Source organism: Neoarius graeffei, chromosome 15 (assembly GCF_027579695.1).
Source record: "Neoarius graeffei isolate fNeoGra1 chromosome 15, fNeoGra1.pri, whole genome shotgun sequence".
Taxonomy (NCBI): domain Eukaryota; kingdom Metazoa; phylum Chordata; class Actinopteri; order Siluriformes; family Ariidae; genus Neoarius; species Neoarius graeffei.
In genome coordinates, this window is record NC_083583.1 from 51135259 (window position 1) to 51160103 (window position 24845).

The 24845-nt window shown below is 45.0% G+C and overlaps 2 protein-coding genes across 8 annotated transcripts in view; one reads left to right on the plus strand and one right to left on the minus strand.

The window, feature by feature from the left end:
- rpf1 (ribosome production factor 1 homolog) overlaps window positions 1–22893 on the minus strand; it is a 65043-nt gene extending 42150 nt beyond the window's left edge. Inside the window, exon 1 of one of the 2 annotated variants that reach the window (XM_060941556.1) lies at window positions 22408–22893. In XM_060941556.1, coding sequence (XP_060797539.1) covers window positions 22408–22635 — 228 coding nt within the window. In that variant the 5' untranslated portion in view covers window positions 22636–22893. The remainder of the gene's footprint in view (window positions 1–22407) is intronic. The other variant, XM_060941557.1, reaches the window with a different exon arrangement.
- Window positions 1–24845, plus strand: part of uox (urate oxidase) — a 78529-nt gene that overhangs the window by 26311 nt on the left and 27373 nt on the right. The gene's annotated exons all lie outside the window — the stretch shown is intronic.

A 24845-nucleotide genomic window follows, 5' to 3' on the forward strand; every position in this document is an offset into this window, starting at 1 on the left:
CCCTGCTGGCCACGGTCTGGGCCGTTGAACACTTTCACAGTTACATTGGTGGCCAGAAGGTGGTGATGGAGACCAATCATCAACCGGTCTCATTCTTGAACAGCCAGAGGCTGAGAGAGGGAAGAGTTTCGAACAGTCGCATCGCAGCTTGGATGATGGCATTACAGGGCTATGACGTCGAGGTGAAGTACGCCCAGAACCACAAGATGGCGCTTGGCCGAGGCCTGGCGGAATGCCAGCATTGCGACTGCGAGAATAGTCCGGATCAAACCGAACTAACAACCGTACCTGCTCTCCCCTCCGACCACCACTACTATGACGAGAGCGTCTGCAAAGACCTCCCCACCGCTTACATAGATGGATGCTCATTCCATCATGAACGCAAAGTCCAAGCCGGTGTCGGTATCGTATGGGCGAACGGCCCTATACAAGGGAAATACCAACATCGACTCGGGGCTGAGACTAGCCAATATGCAGAGGTAGCAGCTGTGCTCATCGTCCTGCAACAAGCTGCCCATGAGAACATCAAGCAGTTAGTTCTCTGCTGTGATTCAAACTATGCCAGGCATAGCTTCGTCTCACACTTTCCCTCGTGGAAGGTGAAGGATATGAAAAACGCAAGGGGCAAGGAAGTGAAACACTCCGAACTCTTCCTAGCATGCGATCGACTTGTAACCGAACAGGGAATGTGCGTCTACTGGAAGAAGGTGAAGGGACATTCTCAAGTCCCAGGACCTGACAAACTCGGTAACGATGAGGCAGATGGCCTCGCCAAAGCGGGAGCCGTAGACAGCCCCCTTTGGGAATTCCAGCAGTCATGGCTTCCCGAGACGCCACGCCATAACGTAACCGCGATTACTCGCCGACAGGCTAGAGCAGGTCAAACTGACGCAGTACCCCAAGCAGGAACGGTGCAACTCGGCCGACTGCCCCAGGACGCCGACCTGGTGTCTATGCAGGAAAGGGATCCCGTGATCCACCAAATCCGTAAGTTCCTTGCGGACCCCGTGGCGTTCCCAATTTCCCCACAAGAGTTGCAACAGTCCCGAGACTTAAATCACCTTCACAATCTCAAAAACGGCTTAAAACTCGAGAAAGGACTCCTGGTGTACACACCACACAACCAGGGACCTCCCCGGTGGGTCGTGCCCACAGATCATAGGGGGGTCATGTTGCAGTACGCTCACGACAGCCCATGCAGGGGCCATAGGAATGCTCAGGCGACCTACCAGACACTCCAAAAGATTGTCTATTGGCCCTTCATGATTCAGGACGTTACCGAGTACGTCAAAGGGTGCTTGATTTGCTGCCAATTCCGACCAGCCCAACCGTTGAACCGGGCCCCACTGCAAAGCAAAGGCATCTCATTCCCCTGGTCTAATCTCCAGATAGACTGGGTTGGACCGGTGCTGAAATCGGCTCGAGGTAATAAGTACTTCCTGACCGTCACTTGCGCGTTCACGAAGTGGGTGGAATGCTTGCCCGCCCCGAACGAAACCGCAGAGACCACCGCTCTCCTTCTTATGAACCATGTGTTCAGCCGTTGGGGCTTGCCCCTATCCATTGATTCCGCAGAGGTCATGAGAGTGTTATGGGAGATGCTCGGAGTCGAGGCAAAATTCCACATCGCGTATCATCCTCAGTCTTCCGGTCAGGTCGAACGCGCCAACCAAACCATCATGAGCATGCTTCGCAAGTATGTCAGCCACCATGGCAAAGATTGGGACATCAAACTCCCTCTGGTGCTGATGGCCATTAGGTCCACTCCTCACCGCACCACCGGAGTCACTCCGTTCGAAATGATGACTGGCTGTGAAATGGTTCTTCCCTTACACCTCCTCTACCGACCAGAGGACCTAAGCGTTGCCACTGCGTACACCGCACACCAGTACGTCACTGACTTGCAACGCCACTTGCAGGCCACGTTTGCGTGGGCCCAGGAACATCTCGAAAAGGGTGCGAAAGGCCAGAAAGCTTACTACGACAGAAAGGCGACACACCGTGAGTACGAAGTAGGCGACAGAGTCCTATACTTCAATTTCACCAAACCGGTAGGAGTAGCCAGAAAATTCTTACCCTGTTGGTCCGGTCCTTTCGAAATCGTCGGTAAACTGTCCCCCGTCGCCTACTGCATCAAAACTTCGAAGCCCAGCCAGGCACCTTCATATAGATGGGTCCATAGCAACCAAATAAAGTTCTTTGAGCAGTCCACACTCCATAGGGGGGTGGACAAACAATAAGTTATAGCCTGCCCAACTTTAGTTGCATGCCTCTCAATCCATAAGCGTGCATCTATAAGTAACCACCCCTGTTACCACTCAAATCAGAATAACAAACTCCTGTATGTTGCAGAATGGCCCCTCTCTGGATCCTCGGCATCTTCCTAGTCCTGCAGACCACACTGGCCGGTAACATAGTGGAACCAGGTCCGCCGAGCGGCATCGTTCTCCAAGATGCCCCAGGACTGCTTCTCACCAATTGCCGCGTCCACACCCAGCGCGTGTACACCTGCCTCGATCCTTGGGACGTGTACCGTAAGCATTTTAGGTCGCCCACACAAACAAACCTCGAAACCGGGCCTGACTCCGAGATTGGGTCCAACATCGAACATGCCAAGCATACCACAGTTCACATGCTCGAACAGTTACAGAAGCTCATAGTCACTGAGGAGGAACTCAGCGGCAAAACACGCCCTAAACGGTTCCTCGGAGGACTACTTACTGCTGCATCCGCCATCGGCTCTCTGTTCTCAATGGGCCTCTCTGCCATTAACACCGTTAGCCTGACCGCGGTCAAACGAGAAATGAACATTCTTAAGGAAGAAATGCCAGAAATCCAGGGTAGACTACTAACTCAACAGGAGGAGCTGCAGGGCCTAGGCAAAACCCTGCAGGGAACCATACTAACCGTTAACATGCATTCTACATTAATCAAGAACACAGTACATGCCGTAGACAGGCTAGCGACAATCATGAGAAGCGAAGTCAAGTACGTCCGAGTATTCCGAGACCTAATGCAGGACCTGATGAGAGAAGTAAGTAGCTCTCTCAGCACCCTGAGTGGAGGTAAAATCCCACCATATTTGATACGCCTCAGCATGGTTGACAGCATACTCCGATCTACTACCACGACTAACGTTTACTCATCACAGATTCATCTGGCTTATAGTCTTGCCAGTGCTATTCCCATTTTTGTGAACCCTCAAAACCTAGAAATAGGCTTCGTTCTCAATCTCCCTGTTATTGAACGGCAAAACATATACAGAATTAAATCTGTCCTTAATGTAGGTTTCTGGAACAATGACGTACACGTACGTTTGCAGACACCTCCCACCATAGCCTATCACGATGACAACCCCTCTATCTACCTCATCCCTAACTTAGACATGTGCACCTCTACCAAAGATATCCACTGGGTCTGCCCCTTTATCCGAGACACCACAGACCGTCTCTGTGGATTGACAGAAGTCCCCGATCAGAAGTGTGTAGGCAAATTGTCCATTAAAGATGAAGGAATAGGAACTAGAGTAGAAAGAGCTGGTAATCGGTGGCTAATCAACACTCCCCAAACTGAGATTCTGATATCATATGATCAACATAACACTGCCACTAGAATGAAGATCCCTAACAAAACCTCTCTCCCAAGTGTCCCACTAGGAGCCACTGTTCACGTGGGTGACATCACCCTCCATCACCTTAGCGCTGACCAGTATGAGACCGAGATAGAAATGCCCAATGCCTTCCCAGGTCACAAACTTGAGATAAACTCCACCCTCCAAGCACAACTACTGCTGGAAAGGACCAAAACCGTGCAATTCAATCTTAAGCCCACTGGCATCGCTACCACTTTCTTGAATAACCGCTCAAACCCCTTGTCCAATCAAGGATCTTTAATAAGCCGAATTGCGCTGGGATTTCTAGCTAGCGGTTGGGTTATCTGGAGAGCATCGATGGTGAAATGTACTTGTCTCACTCTCTCGTTGAGAAGCTGCTGCGAGAGAGTGAGACAAGTACATTTCACCATCGATGCTCTCCAGAACAAGACTGAACTGATGTTTGAAGAGTTGGCAGTACTTCTTCCCAGTGAAGTTTTGGAATGAGTCTCTGATTTCACGGAGAAGGCACAGATTTCACAACATACCAAAGGCAAGGAATGACAGATACGCAAATTCCAAACATTGCTGTCCAAAACCACCTCCTCCAGGAAGACAGAAGTGCTGACTTGGAGGAAGAAATCTGACCAGGCTACACAACTGGACATAGAAGAGAAATGGGTGAAGAACTTATCTGACAGGGTACTCACCCAACCAGAGAAAGATGTTTTATCCAAGGGACTTAACTTTGCAGTTTCACCAGAGCGGATACCAGTGGTAGATCTCATCACAGCCACAGAGTCAGCCATCAGAAACAACAACCTGACCAACACAGAGGCAGAACAACTTAGACTGAAGGTATCAGCTGCTCTTTCCGGTGCAAAAGCACCCCCCTCCAACCTCACCAGCCAAGAAAGAAGGGCTCTTACATTGCTCCAAAGAGACCGGGACATCACCATCCTTCCTGCTGACAAAGGGAGATGCACGGTGGTGCTAAACACAGTGGACTACCACTCAAAGATGACCAGTCTCCTCAGCGACACAACCACCTATGAAACCTTAAGACGGGACCCCATCAGTTGTTACAAAAAGAAAGTTGTTAGCTGCCTGCAACAACTAGAAAAGGACCAAGCAAATCAACCGATCTCTGTACTACAGATTGTACCCCGGGGAAGCCGTTCCTCTCATATACGGACTCCCCAAGATTCACAAGGAAGGAGCTCCACTCAGACCTATCATCAGCAGTATAAACTCTGTCACTTATAACATTGCCAAACACCTAGCCACCATCCTGGCTCCTCTTGTTGGGAATACGCTACATCACGTCAAAAACTCCCAAGATTTTGCTACTAAAGTTGCAGACCTCAAACTAGACTTAGATGAAACCATGGTTTCTTATGTTGTCACTTCTCTTTTCACCTGCATTCCCACCACAGAAGCAGTTGAATCTGTTAGAAAACGACTCCTTCAAGACAACACCTTACTGGATAGAACGAACCTCACCACGGACCAGATTTGCACCCTGCTTGACCTCTGCCTGACTACCACTTATTTCCAGTTTAATGAAAGTTTCTACAGACAGAAGCATGGATGTGCCATGGGCTCACCAGTGTCCCCTATTGTAGCCAATCTTTACATGGAGGAAGTGGAACATAAAGCTTTGACCACTTTTTCAGGAGTTGCTCCCAGCCACTGGTTCAGATACGTGGATGACACCTGGGTTAAAATCAAAGCCCATGAAGTGGAAGCCTTCTCTAAACACATCAATGCAGTGGATATCAACATCAATTTCACTCGGGAGGACGTAAGTGGGAATAATCTAGCCTTCTTGGATTGTGATGTACACATTAGACAAGACAGAAGCCTTAGCATCGAGGTCTACCGGAAACCCACACACACGGACCAGTACCTACTCTTCGATTCTCACCACCCACTGGAACACAAATTGGGGGTCATTAGGACCTTGCAACACAGGGCTCAGAACATCCCTACAACGGTAGAGGGAAAAGAGAAGGAGCAGAATCACATCAGGAAAGCACTTCAGAACTGTGGGTATCCCAACTGGTCTTTCTTCAAGAGCAGGAAAAGGAGCATAACGGACAAGGAGGATAACAAGAACAAACGCAAGAACATTGTCATTCCCTACATTTCTGGTCTATCTGAGAAACTCAGGAGGATCTTCTACAAACACAACATTCCGGTACGTTTCAGACCCAGTAACACCCTGAAGCAGAAATTGGTCCACCCTAAGGACAGAATACCCAGACACAAACAGGACAACGTGGTGTATGCAATTCAGTGCAGTGAGCAATGCACGGACTCATATATTGGTGAAACCAAGCAACCGCTTCACAGGCGTATGGCTCAACACAGGAGAGCCAGTTCCTCAGGCCAGGACTCTGCTGTCTACCTTCATCTTAACAACAAAGGACACTCATTTCAGGATTCCAACGTACGCATTTTAGCCAGAGAGGATCGTTGGTATGAGCGAGGAGTTAAAGAAGCCATTTTTGTCAACCTGGAACGGCCATCACTGAACAGAGGTGGGGGTCTAAGACATAATTTATCAGCCACCTACAATGCAGTCCTTGGCACACTTCCCAGACAACTGAATGCACACCAAAACCCAGCTGTTTTCAGTGGCTCACAGGAGGACAGAGAGAATCAGCATTCCATTGATCACCTTAACGGGCAATCCACTGATCACCCTAACGACTCTCGAGGCCATTCACATTCAGCCCCCAGTGACCCACACCAACAGGATGACTCAACGACACCTTAGATGAGCTTTTCATCCATGAGAGGATAAATACCTGATACTCCCTACCAGTCAGACAGAACTGAAGAAGCCTTTCGGATGAGAGGTGAAACGTCTTCAAGAATCTTCAAGCAAGTCCAGTTGCTCTCTTTTACCACCCATAGTTACTATGACCTGGATGACTGAGAATATTCACAGACATACTTAGGACATATTGTCTCGGAGAATGGAGTTGAAACTGACCCTGACAAGATTTCAGCACTCACAACTTGGCCCAGACCGAACAATATCAGGGAGCTCAAGTCTTTTCTCGGGTTCACCGGGTATTACAGAAGATTTATCAAAGACTTTTCGAAAATAGCAAAGCCCCTCAATGACCTGACTGCTGGCTATGTCCCTGCAAGGAAAAAGAACAAAACTAAGTCCTTCTCACACACCGACCTCAAGTCACCTTTTGCAGAGAACTGGACGTCTAAGTGCGAGGAAGCTTTCAAAACCCTCATTGAGAAATTGACCACTGCCCCAATCCTTGGCTTTGCCGATTCAAGTCTACCATACATATTGCACACTGACGTGAGCCTCCATGGTCTTGGGGCGGCCCTTTATCAGCAACAAAACGGGCAAATGAAAGCCATAGCCTATGCCAGTAGAGGGCTGTCGAAATGTGAGCGAAGATACCCCACTCACAAGCTAGAGTTTCTTGCTCTTAAATGGGCTATAACCGACAAGCTTTCAGACTACCTCTACGGCGCTGAGTTTACCGTTGTTACTGACAACAATCCCTTGACTTATGTACTGTCATCTGCCAAACTTGATGCTGCCGGACATCGGTGGCTTGCCGCCCTGTCCAAATTCAATTTCAACATTCAGTACCGGGCCGGCAAGAGGAACCAGGACGCCGACGGTCTATCCAGGCGCCCCCACGACTGCGAGCAGGCAGATTCCAGTGCTGAGGCCGAAGACGACAGAGTGCAGCAGTTCCTGACGAAGTTCATGAGGGATGAAAGTGGTGCCACGTTCCCTCAAGAGGCAGTCTGCCAAAGACACAACTTAGAAAAACCCTGTAAGGAGGAAGAAAGTAACCACTTACCTGTGATCGTCGAGTCCCTTGCCATGGATGCGAACGCTATCCCTCCTGAGTTCACCCACACTGATTTGCTTCCAGGGTCCAGCACCCTCCCCAGAATGTCACAGCTGGAATGGGCTGCTGAGCAAAGAGCTGACCCAGTAATCAGCAGGGTCATTGACATCATCAGTGGAGGAAAAAGGCTGTTGTACAGGGTGAGGCAGAAAGAGGACCGAGGAAGTCCAACTAATACTATGGGTCCAGGATCAACTCATCATTGACAATGCCGTCCTCTATCGCAAGAGGGTCAACAAAGGTGAGCCATTGTTCCAACTGGTTCTTCCCAAGAAGTATCGTGAAACGGCTCTTGAAAGTCTCCATGACCTAGTTGGGCACATGGGATTTGAAAGAACAATCGATCTCGTCCGCATGCGTTTCTATTGGCCGAGGATGGCCATGGACGTAGATGCGAAAGTAAAAACCTGTGAGAGATGCGTTCGTCGCAAAGCAAAAGCTGAGAAAACGGCCCGTCTAGTAAACATCCGGACCAGCAGACCGCTCGAACTAGTCTGCATGGACTACTTGTCCTTGGAGCCTGATGGCCGCGGAACGAAGAACATCCTCGTCATCACTGACCATTTTACGAAGTACGCTGTCGCCGTACCGACCACTGACCAAAAGGCCAAGACAGTAGCCAAGGCTTTGTGGAACAACTTTTTTGTCCATTACGCCCTGCCTGAGCGTTTACATAGCGACCAAGGTCGCGACTTTGAATCTGCGGTAATCAAAGACCTTTGCCTCCTCTTAGGAATTAAAAAGACAAGAACTACTCCCTACCATCCGCGTGGTAATCCCGTGGAGCGGTTTAACCGTACGCTTTTGGAGATGCTGGGTACCCTTGAGGAAGAAAACAAAGTCAAGTGGCGTGACTATGTTCAACCGTTAGTACACGCATACAATTGCACCAAAAATGACACAACAGGCTTTTCTCCCTACCAGCTAATGTTTGGGAGACAGCCAAGCTTACCTATCGACATTGCATTTGGCCTCAATCCAGCAGGTCAGAACAAAGTTACTCACACAGACTGTGAGAAACGTCTCAAGGAGAACCTGCAAGAGAGCTACAAAATTGCAATTGAACACAGTGAGAAAATTGCCCTGAAAAACAAAGAAAGATACGACATGAAAGTAAGAGAAACTGTCCTGGAGGAAGGAGACCGTGTCTTGGTCAAGAACGTTGGATTGAGGGGAAAACACAAGATAACGGATCGTTGGAGCCAAACTGTTTACAAAGTGGTGAAGCGCATCAATGATTCTCCTGTCTATGTCGTTGCCCTGGTCAACTCTGATAGTCCCCAAAGGACGCTGCACCATGACTTGCTCTTACCTTGTGGCTTCTTGGTGCCATCCATCGAAACAGAAGTGACTCAGCACAAGCAAAAGAAAACTGCAACCCAACCTGCTCAGAGTCCAGCATGTGAGGAGGGCGAGCTGTTGAGAGATCCCTGTGAAAGTGAGGAAGAAGTCGACTACTCTGGTGCCCCTGACGCAACTTACCCGTCAATCACCATTGTGCATGAAATCCCTCAGACTAGAGCAACTGCTCCAATGAATCCCGCACCGTCTAACCTCCGACCTGAAGCCGAGGTGTTCCAGCCTGCTGGAAGTCAGCAGCAAGAGCTCAGCGCGGATGAGTCTTCTAACTCCCGTGAAGATGAACTGGAAGAGGGTGAATCGTCTGCTGATCTAGAAGAGAAGGAAAAGACAAGCCTTGTGGAAGAGGAGAACGAGTCGGAAACAGTGCCTGAAAGAGTTGAGCAGGAATCTGGAAAAGAGAGAAACCATGAGAAGTCATCTGAACATGAGCTTGAGGATCCTAGAGTGGATGATGTCCAAGAGAGAGAAGACACAAGTGAGACGATCAACCAGACATAGGACAAAACCTGACCGACTTACGTACCAGACGTTAGGAAATCCCCTGACTTTAGTAATGCAGTCTTTATTCAAAGGACTTGACCAAGCTTTTACTAAAGCTTTAGATTTATCTCCTGTGATTAGTCCTACTCTCTTAGACGTAGGCCACTTAACCACTGTTTAAGTTAGGAGTACATGCAGAGGCGATGTAGCCCACCTAAATTGCACTGGGTTATTGCATGTAGTTAGAACTATTTTCCCCCTGTCCACTAGATGGCGCTGTGCCGATGGTGGGTCAGTGCATTGCACTCGAGAAGAGGACACCGCGACGGTATTTTGTTTTCGGCGACGGATGGAGTTGCAAGGAGCGGGAAAAGATGAGAGACTGGGCAATGTTTTGATGCTCTGGAGTTGATTTTTGAAGTAATCCTTTGTTTCTAACATTCAAGAAGAGGTTTTCAGTTGCTGTACCGTTTCTGAAGCTGTATTTTGTGTTTTTATCATTTCATCTCCGGTGAGTGTCTCTGTAAAAAAAAAAAAGAGAAGCGCATGCCAGTGTATTAGCACTGGCTAGCTTCCTTTTACTCTTGAGGTAAAACGAGCAATTTTGATGGATTAATGTTGTATTTTATGTTATGTGTGACCTCTGTAGAGTTAAAAAACCAGTCGGAGACATTTTGAAACGTAATTTTGTTTTAAACCGCCATGTTAGTTTAGAACGGTGTTTTCTTTTCCGACCACGTGTACCCTGTGTGAGCATGCATGGCGTGCCGTGACACGATGCAAGCGCGTGCAGATAATGTTTACAGCCACGAGGTTACTCTATAGGGCTAACGTTTACAGGCGGCTCAAAGCCATTGTAATGATGTTATGAATGTAATTTGATGTGTAATACACAAAGTAAGTTGCAAATGGCTTACTGTTGATATGGTATCTGGTTTACTATGAATGTATATGTATTCATTTTCATTACAAATGACACACTGTCATTTTACTGAACTGGTACTGTATTGCACAGTTGCTTCAGTATTTGGTTTTCATAAGATATAGAAGTGATATTTGAGTTTAAGTGTTTATACTTAAGGTATGAAGTGAAACAATTCTGCCTGGCACTAATGAGGTATTTTACACTGCCGTGTGCAGATTGGTTTTTTTGTTGTGCATTCTTCTGCCACATTTGAGAGAGAGAGAGAGAGAGAGAGAGAGAGAGAGAGAGATACGGTGAGCCAGTGATTCCGCTGAGGAGTGTGACTGTGTGTGTGTCCATCAATCTGTGAAGCCATGACCTGGACGCATCCTGGCTACATCTCCTTGGATTACAGATAAGATTTTGAAATCTCCATCACTTATATACTACCCGGGTAGTGATTTAAAAGGCCTTGTTTTCATTTTTTCTTTATTCAAGAATACAAAAGTACGCACAAGGAAGATCCTTTTCTTCCATTTTTCAACTTTTCCCTTTTTTTAGGATTTAAAGGACACTTATTGAACTTTCAACTGAAGCTTTTGAGCTTGAACATTGGGGTAAAACATTGGACATCGAACTTTGGGATTGAACTTTATTGAACATTGGGTAACTGACTGACTAAACGTTTATATTGACTGACTACTAAGGGCTTTACCTTTTTTTTCTATTGTGGTTCAATATTTTTCTGTGTATTTAATAAATGTTACTACCCTTTTTCTTCATTTAAATACTGGTCGTTGCCAATTCTCTCCTTATAGTCGGACCTAGCTCTGATTACTCTGATAATATAGTGGTCTCATACATCACGTTAATTAAGAAGCGTTACATTTAGTTTCCTGATCTCTGATTTTCTGTTTTTCGTCTTTGATTATGCCAAGTCTACGATAGCCTGTTTGCAGAGGTGGAAAGTAACGAATTACATTACTCGCGTTACTGTACTTGAGTAGCTTTTTTGTGTACTTATACTTTTTCAAGTAATTTTTAAAGAGTGTACTTTTACTTAAGTATGTTTTCTTTTAAGTAGTGTACTTCGGTACATTTTACATCACAACCGTTACTGAGTAAAAAATTTAAAAAAAGGCTAAAATGGAGAAGGAGAAATGCGTTCTGGAAATGAATCACGGGAAGGACAGTTGTCGCGCGCGCGAGTCTCACACAGACGATGGCGGACATGCACCGGCGCTTTAAGGGGGGGGGCTTCGGGGGGCTCAAGCCCCTGGGCCACAAGCAATCAGGGGCCTTGTAATATTAATAAAATAATAAACGGTCGGAATCGTGGGCCTACATTAATGTATGGATAGAAATAAGGTTAGAAATAAATGAGCGCACAGTAGCCTGCTGTAAGAGACATGGTGGATGTGGTTCGCGAAACGAACACCCACAACTGTACCAGAATAAAATGTAACGTCACGCACGAAAGCACGCCAAAGACTGCAGACTACAGAGACACAAATTTAGAGGCTTTGAAAGATGAAGCGTTCACATGTTAGCGGGGCGCATAAAAGGAAAAAAAGAGAGAGATGCAGGTAATGATAGAATCGTTGCCTAAAGTCACAGACTTTTTTAAGGTAAGGATCACCAATCTGTTCAGAATATCAGCTACTTATCAGTTATCAGCCTACCAGCAGCTAGGCTATGTGCAGCTAGGCTAGATATGCTATGATCTGTCCAACAGTAAAATAAATCAGTTGTGATTTGAATACATGTCGTGTGATTTGAGTTATACTCCTGTTAGTATAATAGCATATTTCGATAGGGATAATAAAATGTCTAAAACGGCATCTACTGAAGAAATTGATGAAAAGATTGTAGGCTATAATGTTCACAGTTCGGGCAGCAGACAGAGTAAGCATACTGAGGGGAATAGCAATACAAAGCTAGCGCATATCCACATGTCTCGCTAGCTGTGTTGGGTGTGTTGTTAACCCGTGTGGATTTAAGTGAAATACTTGAGAAGTTCTGTGGTCAAGACAACGTTTTAAGGTAAGGATGCTTGATTATTAATGTTTGCCCGCCGTGGCTGGTTGTTGACGAAAGGCCCACATGATTTTGCCTTATGCAGCTACTGCTAGCGTCATGCTCTGAACTAGGTTTCATTTGCGCTAAAGGATGGGTTTATTGAAGGACTTTGATGTAGCTAGTTTCTTTTTAAAAAATCATATGCTCAAAACAGTATGCCCGTGTTCATCATGTTTAACTTTTTTCTTGATGGAGTGCGTGAAATATTGTTGCAAGTGGTATTTCGATGCAGTCATGTCAAAAAGGCAGTTGAATGCACGGTCTTATTCAAGGAGAAGGAAGACTTGCATGATGCTTGAACATAGATCGGTAAAATAGACCCTAGTAGGACTTGGTTTCGTGTATTTCGGTCTGTAGAGTTATGAGTTTGGCCGCTGTCCATGGTGTATACGTTTCATGTGGCCGCCGAGCCAAGTACCTTCATCATCATGTTCCCCGGTCAAAAGTTAAACTCTCTAGGGGTGCTTCTGCTGTAGCAGTTGCAGCAGTTGCTCAAAGTTTGATTTGTCCATCATCATACGTCTTATCTGTTGGGTGTCTATGCCCAGCAGATTTTCCCATTTCGTCCATCTGTAACCATTTTTGTCAAACAGGAGCTGCTTTTGCACTTGGTTATTGCCCATCCGGCAAACGTGAGCAATATATTTTAGTTGTTGTACGTAGCAGGATAGTTTTATATCCTGGGTTCCTGTCAGTTTCCGGAGGTCAGCATTGGACATCTTGTAGCTCCAGTCTATATCTTCATTTGTAGTGTTCTTTTGGTCAGGGGCAATTTCGTTTATATCCACCTTTAATCATTTTCCTTAGGAAGCCGTGCCACACTACCTCAATTTTGTGAATTTCACTGGATGATAGTTGCCATGCCTGTGTGCTGTACAGGAGGCGAGATCAAACGCATGCCACTAGGAACTTTATACGGGTTTTTAATAGTATTCGGTGGTCGGTTAGAACGTGTTTCAGTTCATTCCATTTCATGAATGCAGCACTTATCCTAGCATGCAGGAAGTGTGAGGATTCATCACAGTTGCTGACATTATAACCAAGATATTTAAAGGTGCGGACGTTTTTAATATTAGTGCCGCCAAGGGAAATGATACTTGGCTTACATTTGATATCCTCATTGACGTTAAAAGCCATTGTTTCTGTTTTGACATATGATATTTGTAAACCAAAGCGGGTGTAGGTCTTATCATACAACTGAAGAATATTCTGAAGCTCCTCGATGGATCCAGCGAGTACGGCCTGATCATCTGCGTATAGAATCTGTTATGCAACCCTCTCCTGATGCTCGTGCTTTCGTACGCATTTCTCTTGTGGATACCTCATTTGGAATGCAATATCTGAACTTGAAGCCTGTATCTGGGTACAGTTTTGATATCTCATGCTGTGCAATCCTGACAACAAAGTCCATATAGATATTAAAAACTGATGGCGATTCTAGGGCACCTTGTCTTGCAGTGAATGTTTGTTTTCATGCCGCCGAGCTATTTTTATGTATTTTATTTTTTAAAAGGACTTGTCTGTAGGTGTGTGTTTTATGTTTACAACACATAGGTCTACGTTAGCGCACGCGCGCTTGTGTGGTTATCTCTGGCCATGCCCCATGAAAGTTACGCAGTATCACTGTCCTGTCCGTGGTAATAATCAGAACCGGCTCTGTAATGATAATGCGCGCGTTCTTCTCTCCCTCTGTGGTCGGATGTGTTGAGCGATGTGAGCGTGGGCCTTGCGCAGCTATGCTGAGCCAAACGTAACCGATCGTAGGCTTCTAGGCTAATTACGCGCTTACACTGTAAATGCTTGACACGTATTGCAAATAAAATAAGAGTGTTTTCCTGGCCAACGGTAAGGGTAGGGTTGACAGGTAGCCTATGAGGGGCCTAGCCCCTGGGCCACGGGTGTTGATAAAGCGCCCCTGCGGACATGGAGGAGACCGAGGAACCTGTGGTGGACGACCCTGCAGAAAACGCAATTTCTTCCAGTAATGAAGTGCACCCCTGGCCCTACATACGTGATCACTTCAGCTTCGTAGAGAAAAGGGGTGACAGTTTCATTATGCAATGCAGATTATGTGTGCCCAAGAAGACAACGATTGCGGCATACAAAAATTCGATGTCTAATCTGCGCAAGCATGTTGAGGTAAGTATTGTCATTGGCATCATAATCACAGGCGCAGATAGAGGGTGGGATTCGTCCCACCCAGATTTAAATTCACCTCGTTCGGTCCCCCCCACTTATAGGGAGGAAAAAACGTCTATGCTGTCTTTCTTTGCATAAGGCAAACCTCACGGAAAAATCAAAAGACTAATTACCATTCGGTTTATTGAGGTGCACAGCAGTGTATACATACAGTAGTTGCAACAACTCACATAAAACAAAACAAAGACTGATATTCGGTTGGTTGAGCTGCGCAGACTGCACAGGTTGCGAGCTCGAGCTTGGTTGCTATGGTTACCCACAACAAGTTTGACAGGCATATCGGGGCTGGGGTTGGTTTGCTGGCAGCTTTGTCCCCCCCAGTTTTTTGTCCCCCCCAGTTTTTTGTCCCTCCCAGTTCAAAAAACATATCTGCGCCCCTGATCATAAATGTTTCCTTTCCATAGAAAAACCGACAATAGGCTGGTTATATTCCAAAAATAGTGGATGGCATTGCTAATGTTGAAGTAGCAACCTGTTGGTACTGTAACATAACGGTAACTAGTCTGTTTTTCGGTTGGCTAATCATGCAAGCAAGTTAGCTCGCCAACCTGACGTGATCAGTCCTCCTACCATTCTACATCCAACAGGCCAGAAAGGAATACTAAGCAAAACAATGTTTGAATTGAATTGTTCAATAACACACAGTGCACACAGGCAAGCTACGAGATTTCGGTGCAACATTTCACTTTCATATTTCGTGTACAATGCTTTGTGTGTGGTCAGGGCGATGTAAACGACATGACTGTGTGTATTGACCTTTTTTGTTTGTCTCAATTTTAATGCAGCATTATCCTAAGCATTCAATTTGATACACTTCCTTTAAATAAAACATCTGGGTTGAGATGTACATATATCCTTGTTTCCTCCTCTTTTTCATTTTTGCACAACACAATGGAGGCAGAAAACACCCATTGTTAAAAGTAACGTTTTACTTTTACTCAAAGTACATTTTAAATGATCTACTTTTTACTTTTACTTGAGTAGATTTTTTGTCTGGTAACTTTACTTGTACTTAAGTAAAATTTCATCAGAGTAACAGTACTTGTACTTGAGTATAATATTTTAGTACTCTTTCCAGCTCTGCCTGTTTGTGCCTCGCTTGACCTATTGCCTGTTTTACTGTTTTATGATTTTGCCTGCTGTTCTGGATTGTTTACCCTCTTCACTTGTATTAATAAAACACACTTTCTGCACTCCCAACCATCTCTGACAGAATACTTCACACTCCCTGACAAAGAGAATGCACATTCACCTGTTCATACATCATGTTCAGGAACAAACTAATGTTAATAGCGCTGAAACAACCACCGTCAAATGGTGCAGATGGAGTCTTGTTCTCAGACTCGACATTTTTTTAATGACTTTGACTTGAACACTGGGGACTTGCGACTGGACTCTAGGTTTAGTGATTTGACTACAACACTGACTGGTTATGATGGTTAAAGGGCATATTCTGGACCAATTTGTTTTTTGTTATATGAAAGTATGTCCCTTTACACACTCATCCAGAAGGGTCATTTTGCACAAGGCCATCTGTCTACAGCAGAAAAAAATAAAATAAAACGCGTCTGGAAAAATCCCAAGGGAGTCTGGAGCCAGAATCGTGACACTGGCTGCGCAAGCTTGCGCAGTCTCAGTGCACAGCCTGTGTAGACCAAGCGCTCCCATTTCTCTCTCATTGTCCAGTCTTTTGGGAAACGATGAGTACTAATCCCATCAAGACTGGTGTTGCTACACCCTCCTATGATACATCGGTTAACCATTTTAATAATTACGCAAGAACGTCGAAGAAATTTGCAAAAAACCACCAGGTCGTTTTCTCACAAACAAACCAGCGCTGACGTAGGATTCAGAAGGAGGCGTCCCGCATGTGACATTGTGAAAATCAATGTTTGCTGGGAAATTCTAATGCCAAGTTTTTTCAGAGGCGGACCAATTCGCCTCAAATGGCTTGATTTCAACTGAATTTTTCTGGTACTGTGCAAGGTAAAAAAAAAAAAAATTGCAGAAAGTGCAGAATGTTACAGATATTTGACCAAAGTTTAATATAAAATAGGAGAATTACATTAATCTTGCTCCTGAATTTACCCGTGATATGCACTTTAAGAAGCATATCTACATCCATCCACCTACAGTTTTATGCGGTTCTCTAATCAGCCGATCCCTTAATGCGTCAAATCATGCAGATACAAATCAAGAGCTTCAGTTAATGTTCGCAATGTTCAGACATTCGAATGGGAAAAACTGTGATCTCAGAGTGAGAGTTTCACTGTAGTATGGGTGTTGGTTTGAGCCAGATGGACTGGTTTGAGTATTTCAGAAACTGCTGATCTCCTGGGGTTTTCACACACAATCTCTAGAGTTTACACAGATAGAATGGTGCGAAAAACATTGAGTGAGGCACAGTTCTGTGGGTGGAAACACTTTGTTGATAAGAGAGGTCAGAGGGAAATGGCCAGGGGTGGGTCTCCCAAAAGCATCGTAGCATAAAGATCATCGTTAAATGGTAGCGCGAGAAGCACAATGAACTCTCTCTCTGTCTCTCTCTTAGTTAAGATTCTCTTAAGGCCAATTTATGCTGACAACCCAGTCCTCGCAGACGGTGTCGCAGATAGCGTCTGCGTAGCCCCCCCACCTTCGCAGACACTCTGCGCACACCTCCCAAAAATTGTGACCACCGCAGAAGCCTCGCAGACGGCGTCGCAGACAAGAGGGCTCTGATTGGTCCACTCTACATCCGCTGTACACGCACTTCCGCTTCCCTACTTTCCCGGTTTGTTTTGTTTTCACGACCGGCATTTTTAAAAACACGAGTGAAGATGGAGCAGCATGAAGAGCGGTTGATTGAGGAAGTACGTACATCTATACGACTCCAGTTCTAGTCATTATAAAAAAAAAAAAGTTCTAGTCATTATAAGTAACCGGAGGATAAACACTCCACTAACCACACCCACCAACTACTCCTAGCGACTTCACGCCCCCTTGCGTTGTGCCGGTGAATAACATCGCGCACGCCTATTACTCCCCGCTCAACGATAAATTACAACTGTCTGCGAAAAGCTATCTGCGAAAGCCTTGTCGCAAGAGCATGCAGAGGCCTTTAGCGTTCAGAGGCTTTTGCGAAACCCACCACAGATTGGTTTGGGCTTGAAATACAGGGTTTAGCCCAAATTATGTAATTGAAAGGCCCGGTACGGCTGATAGTCGGGTTGTTTTACAATCAGGGTACGCAAGCTAAAAATCACATTTAACACTTATCTTCAATATCAAAAGGCTTGACTAAATAAACTTGGTTGTTTATTGTAGCCCTGTGATAGCTCTATTTACCATGCAAAAAAAAAATTGGTGATAACGTTATTTTTGGTGACTGTATGACAATATGTGTCATATTTAGCAAAATTACTCGTGTCATTTAGAAAAAGTGCTTTTTTGACCACAGGTAGCTCCAAAAGGGATGCACTTACATCATTCTTTATACCATAAAACACATATTTGGTTCCATATCATTGGAAACATAGTTAAGTTTTAATGTTGAATGCCAGTAAGTTTTCAGACTATTTCGATCAAATTAGTATGTAATTGTGTCAAAAAAAAGTCCTCTCCGAGACAGCTAATTTTTCAATATAAAATAACATATCTAAAATTATTATTTTCATCCTAAAATGTGGTCAAGATATTGGGACATAAATATTAGAGTCAACTAACACAAAGCTTACAGCCTTATATTTAAAAGCACTATGGAAGTAGTGGATTCTGAATTGTCAAAAAAAAAATTTCCTCTCCGAGAATCACTTCATTTGTTTCTCCCATCTTATAGCAGATTACACAAAACTACCATACACATATGTCAAAAAAATTACCTGAAATCTGTTCTTCAACTTGTCCTTCACTTAGGGTGACCAGACGTCCCGGTTTTACCGGGACAGTCCCGATTTGGGGTTGTGTGTCCCGAGTCCCAACAAAAGTCTGTCGGGACACGGATATGTCCCAGTTTTCACCACTCGCAACATTTGCGACTGAGCAGCGTGGGAATCATTAGCGGAGAAATGTCTGCATTTACTATTTTGATGAATTGACAGGAATCGCAGACTTTCCTGGTTACTGCCCCCTGGCCCTGTGGTATGGGTGTTTATTTAGTCACATTATTCCAGACACCAGAACGTGTTGCCATGCAACAATAAAATAAACATTAACTGGCGCGAATATTCTTTGTCTAGCAGCTAGCAGCAGTAATGCCGCAGCAATTATGCCGAAAAGAAAATGTACCTTTTCCAAAGGTTTACAGGGCACCTACCCCTTCCTCCGAGAGGTGCAGAACAATGTGCACGAAGCCTACTGCACACACTGTAAGTGTTTCTTCTCCGTAGCCCACGGTGGTAACGCCGATATACAGGATCACATTAAAATTTTAATACATAAATATACGTAGGCTAATGCATTTTGTTTAAGGTGGGTGGATTGACAGTCGCCTTAGCTTTGTTCCTGTGCTTTGTTCCTGTACTGAGTTGGGTAGCCTATTGGGCCTTTTCCACTACCCTTTTTCAGTTCACTTCAGCCCGACACGGCTCGCATTTCGACTACCTCAGAGCAGCACGACTGAGCTCACTTCAGCCTTACTCAGCACCCAAAACTCGCACGGTTTTGGAGTGAGGCTGAAGTGAGCCCAACCGAGCCGAGTGGGGCTGGGGGCGTGAGGAGACACTCCCCTGTGCACTGATTGGTGAGGAGGAGTGTCCTCACATGCCCACACACGCCCTGCGAGCACACTGGGATCTTTAACCACCATCTGTAAACACCGTAAACCCGGAAGAAGAAGAATTAGAAGACGACAAAGATGATGATGATCAGCAAGAAAACTAGCCACAGCACCAAGACCAGCAACACTAACGACTCCATGTCCTCCATGTTTATTGTTTACTATCCGGGTCGTGAGACTACCGCTTAAAAGATCACTGATGTCACTGTTTGCGCCGCCTAACGACATCACGTGACGTCCACCCACTTCCGCTAACTCCACCCAATGTGTCCACCCACTTCCAGCCAGCACGGTTCAGCGCGGTTGTAGTCGAAATGCAACTCCAACAGCCCCGCTCAGCTCGACTCAGCCCAACTCAGCACCGCACGGCTCAGCCCAACTCAGCCGCGTTGGTGCGCCCCATATGTTGCAAATGATGTGCGCTCCTGTGGGGGCTTTCCTCGGGCTGTCGCCCCTTTCTTCCTTTATTGCTGTTTTGTTTGAGTGTATATTCTCAAATCACTTGTTTCTTTTTGGTTTTTGTTTAACTTACCATTCTGACAGTTTGGCCATACTGCTGTATTGAACAGCTTGTTGCACCTTCCATTAAAGTGTTCACTTTTGTACACATCACCTTGCTTTATTCATTCAGTTGTGGGGAATGGTTAGTAAGGTTGATTCTGACCTAGGCTATGTTGAGGTCACATATCTACTTTTTAAAGGAACAGTCCACCGTACTTCCATAATGAAATATGCTCTTATCTGAATTGAGACGAGCTGCTCCGTACCTCTCCGAGCTTTGCGCGACCTCCCAGTCAGTCAGACGCAGTCAGACGCACTGTCACTCCTGTTAGCAATGTAGCTAGGCTCAGCATGGCCAATGGTATTTATTGGGGCTGTAGTTAGATGCGACCAAACTCTTCCGCATTTTTCCTGTTTACATAGGTTTATATGACCAGTGATATGAAACAAGTTCAGTTACACAAATTGAAACGTAGCGATTTTCTATGCTATGGAAAGTCCGCACTATAATGACAGGCATACTAACACCTTCTGCGCGCTTCGGCAGCGCATTGATATCTGAGCTCTGTATCAATGCGCTGCCGAAGCGCGCAGAAGGTGTTAGTACGCCTGTCATTATAGTGCGGACTTTCCATAGCATAGATATCATCATGTCAGCCATCCCAAGAGTAATCACTTTCGGCTTCAAGGGCTACTGCCTAGAAGGTAAATGACGAACGGCGCAGTGCAAGATTTGCAACGTGACGATTTCTGACAGCCAGACCACGACCTCCAATTTCGTCCGGCATTTGAAGATCCATTCTGTAAGTAAGTTTATTAATGTGTTGTTATTTGGTGATAGCAGCTAAACTCCTCGTTAGCCAATGTTAGCCACGAGAGTGAGCAGTAGGAGGATTTTAGCCGTTGCAGATGTAGCTAGGGATTCAGTTTATTATTGTGAAATTCTTATGTGAATGCTGGTAAGCAATGTAGTTACGTCAAGTTTAATGATATTGTATATCAGTAGTAGTAAGTTGATTGTGCACTTTGCAGTCGTGATGCTGAATAACATAAGCAGCTTCCTACCCTGTTGTTCTGTTTCAGGGTTAAGCTAATGGTCAGCTTGTGAACATGTACACATTCATGAGCAGTACAAATTCGTGTAAGTGTGTTCGTGTACATTAGCCAGACTGTCCATAGGGCATAGAGGCAGGGGAGTTTATCATAGCCATTTGAAATAGCAGTGCAGCAACCTGCACATTTTTTTCGTCACACTACCCGATCAAAAAAGAAAAGAAAACTCCGTCCCACTGCCTATCATGCACTATTGAAAAAAGCGCCACGATTTGGATTCCCCGGCATGCCACTCGCTGTTTGAATACAGGCTAGCAGCGATACTAAACTCTGCAAAATAGGCTGACTGTGCGCGGGAGTCTCGGTTCCCGCTGTAACACAGTGTTATGAAAATAAATTGTGCAGTCATCCAAACCATGAATTTACATTTAGTATATCAGGCTACCAGGCCGCCAAAACAATGGTTTGAATGACTACAATTTAGAGAGCACAACTCTGTAACTGAACAGGTGCATTGGATATTTCCCAGTGAGGTAATTTAAAAAGTCTCTGGGTAATTGTTGAAGGAAAGATGAATCCCGCGCACTGTCCTTTCCGTATTGTTCCTGAAACGTTGCACTTGTGGTAAGGAGGACAGTGCGTTAGCCACGACCGAAACGTTGTGAGCAAAGTTCCTGTGGAAAGGAATGCGCGGGATGCATATTTCATTTAACATTTATTTTCGTAACAATCTATTATAGCGGGAACCAAGACTCCTGCGCCAAAGTCGTTCTATATGTCCCCGCTCCGCACAGGCTGAGGCAGCCTTGGAGAGGGAGAGAGCGAGAGAGAGAGCGCTTTTGCACACACCTCTGGAGCTTGTCATATGGGGTAAGATGATGTCACTTTTGCACGGGCGAACAGGTCTTCTTTTTGAGACCTAAATTATGTCTGACACATTTCTCTATCCTTTGGTTTTTGTTTTTTTTTTACTGGCGCAAACATATATCGAAGTCACTTCAGGTTTCTCCACGTGTATCTTATTAATAATAATCATCTCATCTGACGTGATTGGAGGAGCTCATGCCCCTGTTAACCCAAGGTGTCGTCCTACCCTCTTTTAACTACGCACATAACAGAATGCCAATTCTCTGTTTATTTTTCTTGTTGGCTGATGACAATGTGAGAAACTTAGTTGGCTTTCAATCTTGCAATCAATTTTGCCATCAATAAATAACTTTGACATTATTACTGTTTTGTTTTATGTATTTTACAGAACATGAGTATTTAAAATGCAAATATTTGACAGGTTAGGCACATGTGCCAGGGATGTTTACTGACATTTACTTATGTATTGCCTTTTCAATGTATTAAATTCATATTCTGCTGATAAAATTACGCCAATACGCCTAAGGTGACTTGACTTGGACTTGACTTGTTATAGGACTTGACTTGACATAGCCTGTGACTTGACTTGCCCAAGACAAAAAAGACTTGGGACTTACTTGAGACTTGCACGTGTGAGACTTGGCCCCATCTCTGGAAGCTAGTGATGTCGGAGAGTACATTTTGTTACTTTTTTTTTTTTTTTTTTTGCGCTTACCTTTCTCTTTTCCTGTTTGAGCTTCATAAACATCAAGTGTCGTCGCTGTTTATTTTTTATTTCCGACAAACTAAACGTCGGAGGCAACGGGGAGCCTAAAAGCTCCAGAGGCTCAGACTTCTCTGCGCCACTTTCAGCCGATTTCTCACCACTTTTCTTTTGCTTCTTTTTTTTTTTAATTTTAGCACTGGGCAAATCTTCCGACACCGGAACCTCAACGAAATCCATGTTGTAGCTGTTCGGAACAGACTAACACACGTGCATACACTCAAAACTGCTGCTTCCGGTTTAAGCGGAAATCTTCTTAAGATGTTTCTTGACACACTCAAGGTTCTTCTCAGCAAGTTTCAGCTCACTACCTAAAACTCTCTAGCGCCACCAACAGCTCAAACTTGCAGGTACATTTCTGCTTGTAGCTTTTGAACCGCTCGCCCGCCCTTTGGCGTGTCTTCCAAAACCTGGCTTAAGCGCACTGCATCACTCTCAGTTTCCTCCAGGGGAACTGTTGTCTCTGTTATGGCGGTTGGCAAACCAACTTAAACGTGCATTTACCGCCACCGACTGGGCTGGAGCGCGGGACAGGAGATACACTATATTGCCAAAAGTATTTGCTCACCCATCCAAATTATCGGAATCAGGTGTTCCAATCACTTCCATGGCCGCAGGTGTATAAAATCAAGCACCTAGGCATGCAGACTGTTTTTACAGTTTGGAGCTGGACCCTTCCTCTTCCAACATGACTGTGCACCAGTGCACAAAGCAGGGTCCATAAAGACATGGATGACGGAGTCTGGTGTGGATGAACTTGACTGGCCTGCACAGAGTCCTGACCTCAACCCGATAGAACACCTTTGGGATGAATTAGAGCGGAGACTGAGAGCCAGGCCTTCTCGTCCAACATCACAAATGCGCTTCTGGAAGAATGGTCAAAAATTCCCATAAACACACTCCTAAACCTTGTGGACAGCCTTCCCAGAAGAGTTGAAGCTGTTCTAGCTGCAAAGTGTGGACCGACGTCATATTGAACCCTATGGATTAGGAATGGGATGTCACTTAAGCTCATATGTGAATCAAGGCAGGTGACTTCATTTTATTGCCACATAACATTCCTGAGCCTCGACCTGACCAACTGAAGCAACCACGGATCATAACTCTGCCTCCAGAGGCTTGGACAGTGGCCACTATGCATGACAGGTGCATCGCTCCCTTCTTACCCTGACACACCCATCTCTCAGGACTAGAGTAACTCTGGACTCATCAGACCACGTGATCTTTTTCCATTGCTACAGAGTCCAATCTTTATGCTCCCTAGCAAACTGAAGCCTTTTATTCCAATTAGTCTCACTAACAAGTGATTTTCTTGTGGTCACACAGCGGTTTAGTCCCAATCCTGCGAGTTCTCATCACATTGTGTGTATAGAAATGCTCTTACATTCACTGTTCAACATAGCCATGAGTTATACTGATTTTTTTTTTATGATTCGACTTCAAGCATTTACGCGATCTCTGATCATAGTCAGTCAGTATTTTTTTTGACCGCATTTCATCTGCAAAGTTGATGGTTCATGACCATCATTCCATGTTTTAATAAGGTGTTGGACAGTTTCTAACCTAAGTAATATCTTTTCCACAACCATGGGATATGTCTTCCAACATGGTTTTTAAAGAAATGAGAAGCTAATCACTGCATCAGTTTGGGTTAAAATAATTTTTGAAAGCTGAAACATATTAATCATTGCAGTAATTAACCAGTTAAAGGCTCTTAAGTATTTGCTTATTTAAATCCATATGGTGACATTTTCTTTGACCAGGTAGTGTAGTATTTTGGAGTATTTTCTGTTGATTTAGATTTTGATATTACCCTATGTTCAGTGGCAGACTGTTGTCACAGAGCTTCTCAACGGACAGACTTAGAAAAGCTTTTGTCCACAGAGCTATTATAGGCTCTTTAAAGGGCTGATGACACGAACATGATACTATGCAATTTCTTAAATAAACTATACAACATGGCAAACATGTTAGATTTCTGTTATAATTACGTGAAAAGAAGCTGTTGTTACACAAATATCCAACTTTTAATTGCACAGCGCAAGAAAACTGGGTCCGTGGCTCGCGGCCATGTTGTGACGTCAGCGGGAGAACACGCTACGGTTCACTGGCTGTTCTACTCTGGTTCTACTCAATGGAAATGGCGCATGAAAACGCCGGTGAACTCTCTAGTGCTCGCTCTTCCTCTTCTGGGAGTCTAGAATTGTGTTGATCTCTTCCGAATAGAATCTATGATAGCCTACCCTCTTTACCCTTTGCCTCTCGTTGCTAGGCGGCAGTTACATGAAAGCCGCAAGCTTTCACAAGCAAATACATGACTGATATCACAACGACTTAACATTTATGATTATCATGTAGAATCTATAGCTCTACGTACCTTTATCTTATGT